Raw genomic sequence first — 6,799 nt, forward strand, 5'->3', positions numbered from 1 at the left:
ATTATTTTATTTTATTTTATTTTTTTCTCTCTCTCTCAAATAAATGGATAAATATTCAAAATATAGAAGAAATTCAGTTTCAAAAATGCATATTTATTTAAATATGTTTCTCCGACTGTGAAAAAACACAGCTTAATTTTCTGAACTGAGAACTCAGTGTCAGCATGTCTCTGCACATATTGCTGTATTTGAACTGTGAACTGTACCTTTGGCATGGGGCAGCATGCCCACTGACCATCGTCTGTCTCACAACATGTGGTGTCCATGGGACATTCTGAGGTCCCATTTCCACAAAGAACAGTCTCGACTGGTTCTAAGAACAATCACAGGACAACACCATGAACCACACTTATATTCTATCCTAATGAATACAGTTAATCTTACTACTGTAAACCCGTAATAAATTTATATGGGATCTCCTTTAAATAAAGGATGATTTAATCATGAAAAGTCTCTAGTCCACCTTCATTCCTTCAGTCTCTTCCATACCTTTCAGTTTGACACACAAACTGCTGTCTGCACTGCATTCATGGTCTTTTGGGCAGCAGTGTTTCCCGTCTGAGCACACAAGGCCCTGAAAAAGAGAAGAACATAGTATATATTCTTATAACAAAAAAAAAGTATAGAAAAGAATATATCTCAAAGGGTCTATGTTTTAGCAACACCACGCTTCTTTTGTGACCAGGTGAGAGGCCATTCAATACACCATGTCATGGACAAGAAGCTGGTGGTTTGGGCCCATATTCCTGTGATAATGTAACTTACCTGTGCTACGGGACAACACCCATATGATGAAGCCATCAGCAGACAGGAGAACTCAGCAGGACAGAATGAGCCATCAGGACAGGTGGTGTCATCTTCACTTGCAGGTAATGAGGGAATCATTCTGAGCGACTGAGGAATGAGGATTATTAAAGGGACAGTTCACCATAAATGAAAATTCTGTCATCATTCACTCACCCTCATTTTCCATAGTATGGAAAAAAATACTCAATGGCTACCACGTTGGTTTGGTTACCAACATTCTTCAAAATATCTACTTTCAGATTTGGAACAAAATGAAGGGTGGGTAAATGATAACAGAATTTTTGGTTGAACTATCTCTTTGTAACATAACAAACAGCTTCGAGTACTATTATTTAGAATCTTTTTATAATTTTTCACTTTGGGAAGGTCTGTCCGTTTAGCCGGTATCCTCTCCACAAATGGCAGTGTATGTGTGGCGTTTATACACGTGGAGTTTACAACACTGCACAGCATGCCTTCAGGACAGCAGTGCAGGTGGTCCTCACAACACTCTCCCTACACACACACACAGACACACAAATAATTATACACACGTATGAGCTGATCATTCACACAAACATACTGTAAACAGTTCATTGAGCAATACTGAAGCTGGACATTTGACACACAACCTCCTGAATACAGCTTAATTTCTTTGAGCTCTTTGAATAGCAAAGTCATCAAAGAGCAATTTGCATGTTGATACTATACGAGTGCCTTATCATAACCCTTATTACATGAGCTGACAGTGTGAATGTGTCTAAAAAAAGGGTGCTATATCTGACAGAGCATAAAAAACGAGTGACCGCAGAACACTGTCTTCCATATCAGTGTACAATTGACCTTCTCGTCTTGTCTAATCTACTTTCTACAACCTTTATTATGTTTATAGAAGAGTAGCTGGCACTAATACTCTGAACTGAAACTGTCTTTATGTATCTGTCACTAGTTTAGTTGCTCACGTGATGGAAAGGGCAGCAGCTGAACTCTCCAGTGGGACCCTGGCAGCATGTCTGGCCTGCCTCACAGACTTCATTGTTGGGGTACTGCGAGCAAGCAACCAGAGTCACCAGAGCGAGGCCGAATGTCACTTTCAACATCTGAATGGAATGAGAGAGAGTTAAAATGTTAAAAGTAACAGATTTGAAATGTGAAAAGTGTCTGATGTGTTTAAGCTGAAAATGCAAATACAAACTTTCATTCATTTGGAATACTGTAACCCATCAGACCTTCACGTCCAAGATGCAGGGTCACAATTTAACAAACCTTTTCAGATGTATAAATCACTGTATCCTGTTTTGTTGAGCTATAACAGTGCAAGTATGATTTTAATTTGTGTACCACTTCCTCTTTCACATCTAGAAATTTGAAGCAAAAGCTTACCAGAGAAACTACGCTGACCCCAGAAACAATAACTGAAACTCAGGGTTATAAATGTTTGAGAAAAAGTTGTTCAAATCCAGCAAAAGAGATTTTGTTATAGTTGGTGAGTATCTTATTTTCTTATTTCTGACTGAGGGCACACCAAGGGGACCAGTCAATTAAAAGTGTGCTGTTTTCTTTCCTTTTCTTGACAAAAGGAAATCCCTCTTATGAATGCCAAGCCACATTGTGACTGATAGACTGGTTTTAGCTCCTAAGCTTCTATTGCACAAAAAGTGGGCACTGTGAATGTGGTAGGCTACTTTAACTTTTTAAAATTTTTTTAGTCACTGATTAATTTTTAGTTGCTATTTCTAACCGAGAATAATGCTCAAATTAATTAATTTCAGAAACAATAAACCTCTTCTGAAGTAAAAGAAAGAGAGAGGATGCACTTCAATTCAACTTACTTTTAAATGTTAAATGAACAGGTGGATTTGTAAACGGTTTAAAGTGAATGACCAGTCCGTGGATCCGAGGGGTCCAAGTTACCGATCTGTCAACAGAGTTAAATGTTTTACATAAAAAGAAATTAATTAATTAATTAATTAATTAATTTAGTCATTTAGCAGACGCTTTTATCCAAAGCGACTTACAAATGAGGACAATAAAAGCAGTCAAAACTAACAAAAGAGCAACAATATATAAGTGCAAATGACAAGTCTCGGTTAGCCTAACACAGTACACGTAGCAAGGTGTATATATATATATATATATATATATATACATATATATACATACATGTATAATACATATACATATATACATATACACACATACATACATACATACAAACAAACACACACATAAATATATATATATATATATATATATATATATACATACACATATACACATATACATACACACATATATACACATATACACACACACATTACACGCACACACACAAAGAAAAACAAGTAGATAGAATAGAAAAAAATAGAAAGCTAGTGGTTTTGTTTTTTTGTTTTTTTTTTAATAAAAAAAGAAGATAAATATAGATAAAGTAGAATTAAAATAGAATAGAAAGTGCTAGAGTTAGAGGGTCAAATAAAGGTAAAGGTAAATTAAATTCATCATTCCATTTAATTATCTTTTACAGTTTATTAACATTAAATGTACTACATAAAAGTGAGTTAGTTCATTGTAGGGAAAAAAAATCTGCTATAGCAACGAGTGACGCGTACAAACGAAACACAATGAGCAAAGCACTTTTGCACATAACTACCATGCTGTTTGAAAATGTACAAAGGGCGTCTGAAACGAATTATGGAAATACAAGACCTACCGTGTCCCCTTGCAACGTTCTCACACGGTGCTGGAATTAATAGATGTTTGCCTCTTAAATGTAGAGTTCTCTCAAACTCCGCCTACATTAGAGGGCAGCCTTTGGATAATGTAACTGTCCGTTAATACGAGGCGTGTCATCTGTGTTGGATTCCTTGGAAATGCAAATAGCATCTTTTTCGTCAGAACAAATAAATAAATAAATGAAAAATGTAAAAATAAAATAAAATAAAAAGCTGGTGTTCTTACAGCACTAGATTGTGATTTGTAAGTCACTTTGAATAAAAACGTCTTCTGACCGTTAGGCTGTATGAAAACTGTATGAGATATCAAAAAGCTTTTGATACATTTTTGAATATGAAAAAAAAGGAAACCTGGCACTACCTGAACATATTGCTGAAACAACATTTTGGATAGCCTACAGTCGGGTAGAACACTCGAATATTCGTCTTTTGGCGCCCCATAGTAAAAACAAAAGACAAAAAAGAAACATCCCTTTTTCCAAGATATTGTATAGGCCTAGTCTATTAAAGAACAATCAAAATATAAGTACAAGTACTGCACATGCACCTGTTGAACAGTTCTAACGCTTTACAGGCGGCAGGCAATTTAGGTCTCTCAGAGTTATAGGCATAACTTAAGACATAAAGAGACCTTTCTACTGACTCCGAAAAATAGCCTACCAGAAGATGCCCAGAGTCCCTGATCACCTGCACGAACATGCCATAGCATGAGGAAGCATGAGCACAAAATGGCAATGTCTGAAATGTAAATTACAGAATACAAATTGTGGGGGCATTTATTTATTGATCCCAGTGAGGAAATAAGCTTACAAATCATAATGATCTTTTTTGAAAATCTAAAATAGCAGAAAGTTTTGTGAGGAGTAGCTATAGCCTATGCTTAGGGTAAGGGATAGAAAATAAAATTTGTAGGCCTACAGTATAAAAAAACATTACGTCTATGTAATGTCCCCATAAAACATGGAAACGTGTGTGTGTGTGTGTGTGTGTGTGTGTGTGTGTGTGTTAAAGAAACTTTAACGTTACCAATTACTATCGACGCCGCCATTGTGAATATAGCAAATATATCCCATATCATACCTGAAATGAAAGCGAAACAGCCGTAACTACGGGTTGCTTCGTCACGGTATGTATTTGTCTCATCTGTTTATTTAGAAATATGTGGAAAATAAATGATCATGACAAAACAAAAAAGTATAAGGTTCCTACGAAAAGTCACTAGTCACAGAAGTCGCTATGGTTTGTTGTTAAAGTGCTTTGCTGTTAACAAAAAAGTAGTCGTGACAGACGCAACGTATGAAAAGTGAAAGTGTTTAATGTCAACATTTTCCTCAACATTTTACAAAACAAATAGTAAACAAAACAAAAACGTGTCTGCTGGGTCTAATAAAGTGTTGAATATTTTTCTTTTAAAGCAACTTTTTGCGACGTCGATCATGCTGTCATGTTTAACTTAAGTTCTTAATAGGCTTAAGTTTATTAACTAGCCTACTTAACTAGCTCAATTTAGGCGAACGAAATGTCCAAGATTTGATGAAAAACAGCTCTTAAAGGTTTTCACATTGGTTGTAAAGACATGTTATGTGTTTCTTCCGTCTACAACAGTTCTCTGTCCACAGGTTCTTGCGTAGGTAGAAATGTCTACTGAGGTAAAGGAAGTGTTCTGGCAATTTTTTTTCCATTCGATTCTCTATTCAGTAAAATTACCGTGTTTGTCATTTTGTCTGTCCACTCAGGATTTCAGTCTTATGGATGGTCAGTCTTTGGGATGTCTGGACCATGTACTGAGGGAGATCAACAAATACAAGGTGTGTGAGTGGCTCGTAAACCAGGATACTTGTCAACCAGAATACAAACCATTAATCCTTATGTCCTCTCATCTGTCCAGACACAGCATGAAGCATTGTTGGCAGAACAAAAAATACTGAGAGATGGCATAGATAACAACAACAACTTTGCCGAGCAATTTAAAAAACGTTCTGAGGAGAGGAAAGCATCAATTGAGGATGAAAAAAAGAAACGTACTATGATCATTCAGAAAGAGAAGGTATGTATAAATAAAAATACAGACACTCATTTTATGCCCTAATCCAAAGACTTAAAAACAAACTGTGGTAATTGGTCCCTGTGTGCAGCAGAAATGCAGAGCTGTACAGGACGAGAACACCAAGCTGCAGGTGGAGATCCTGAAAGTGAAGGAGGAATTGCATAAGCTGGACCAAAGAAACACAAGTCTGAAAAAGCAAACTGAGGTTTACGGAGTCAAAATAAATATATTCATGCTTATCTTAGCTGCAGTCACTGGGCTGAATGGTCTGTGTGGCTCTACAATATATCAGTACAATATTTGTTGAAATACTTTTTAATAATAATCTAAACTTTTTTTTTTATATTTTCCCTTATATTCATATAAATTTGAACTTAAAACTTCAATGCTTAATTTGGACAAATTATCAACTGTGAGACTAACAAGGCTCCACACTGACTCCACAGATCTCTACAGCGGTGCCTGAGAGGAGGGTTGTGTTTCGAGGAAATACAAAAGAGGGAGCGCATGCTGTGAGTTTTGATGTGAATCCCCATATAGTTTATCCAATGGAGGGTGGAACAGCACTGATCACCTTTGAGGAAGAGAATGGTATGTAATGATCCAAACTAGCATCATCACAATAAGAAACAACATCAAAAGTGCTTAAAGGTTCAAAGAACTCAAGGAACTGAAGGGCTTAAATACACTAAAACAAAGGAGATGATTTACTAAACAACAGGTGAACAAAATGAGTAATTAAACAGAGCAAGAAACTATAGGTCAAATGGCAAAACAAAGACGACAGAACCAAAACACAATGAAAACATAAACAAAACAGAATATAAGTGTAACAAAGTCTTTGGCACCAGAAACAACATTGACTGCAAGGCACTGCATTGTCCACAAAGATATTGATACTTCCTAACCCTATAAGTTAAGGTCCCCATCTTAACTTATTTTAATATATCATAGTTTCTTTAAATTAGTAACTAATAGTAACTAAAATAACTGATTGATTTTATATTTTAATTTAAGTTTTAGGACCTGTGGCCTGTAGCACGAAGCGAAATGAACAAACTCAGAGTTTCAGAGTAAGTTTAGAGTTGGCAAAACCAAACAAATCTAACCTGGTTTAGATCAGGTTCAGCGGGCTCACAAAGCTCGATATAAGTATTCTCTGTCAACTGTCAAAAAAATATTTGGCAGCACAACTGCTGCTAACATTAATAATTCTTTTTTTAAACATATA

General features: G+C 35.9%; 2 protein-coding genes across 6 annotated transcripts in view; one reads left to right on the plus strand and one right to left on the minus strand.

Annotated features, from left to right (window-relative positions):
- Window positions 1–3,613, minus strand: part of LOC107680845 (granulins-like) — a 12,155-nt gene extending 8,542 nt beyond the window's left edge. The window contains exons 1-7 of the mRNA XM_016476897.1: window positions 3,500–3,613; window positions 2,619–2,704; window positions 1,749–1,886; window positions 1,165–1,302; window positions 766–894; window positions 490–574; window positions 207–313 (exon numbers count right to left, since the gene is read on the minus strand). Of these exons, the coding sequence (XP_016332383.1) occupies window positions 207–313; window positions 490–574; window positions 766–894; window positions 1,165–1,302; window positions 1,749–1,886 (597 nt within the window). The 5' untranslated portion in view covers window positions 2,619–2,704; window positions 3,500–3,613. The remainder of the gene's footprint in view (window positions 1–206; window positions 314–489; window positions 575–765; window positions 895–1,164; window positions 1,303–1,748; window positions 1,887–2,618; window positions 2,705–3,499) is intronic.
- Window positions 3,614–4,541: 928 nt separating this feature from the next.
- Window positions 4,542–6,799, plus strand: part of ifi35 (interferon-induced protein 35) — an 18,363-nt gene continuing 16,105 nt past the window's right edge. Inside the window, exons 1-6 of one of the 5 annotated variants that reach the window (XR_001633195.1) lie at window positions 4,542–4,647; window positions 5,127–5,170; window positions 5,258–5,329; window positions 5,410–5,568; window positions 5,657–5,773; window positions 6,015–6,159. Coding sequence is in view for 4 of the 5 variants with exons in the window: in XM_016476910.1 (XP_016332396.1) it covers window positions 5,159–5,170; window positions 5,258–5,329; window positions 5,410–5,568; window positions 5,657–5,773; window positions 6,015–6,159 (505 nt within the window). In the remaining variant the exon portion in view is untranslated. Of the gene's footprint in view, window positions 4,648–5,124; window positions 5,171–5,257; window positions 5,330–5,409; window positions 5,569–5,656; window positions 5,774–6,014; window positions 6,160–6,799 lie in introns of all 5 variants that reach the window. The other 4 variants (XM_016476910.1, XM_016476912.1, XM_016476911.1 and 1 more) reach the window with 4 other exon arrangements.

This window comes from Sinocyclocheilus anshuiensis, unplaced genomic scaffold, assembly GCF_001515605.1.
Source record: "Sinocyclocheilus anshuiensis isolate Anshui unplaced genomic scaffold, SAMN03320099.WGS_v1.1 scaffold1230, whole genome shotgun sequence".
NCBI classification, from domain to species: domain Eukaryota; kingdom Metazoa; phylum Chordata; class Actinopteri; order Cypriniformes; family Cyprinidae; genus Sinocyclocheilus; species Sinocyclocheilus anshuiensis.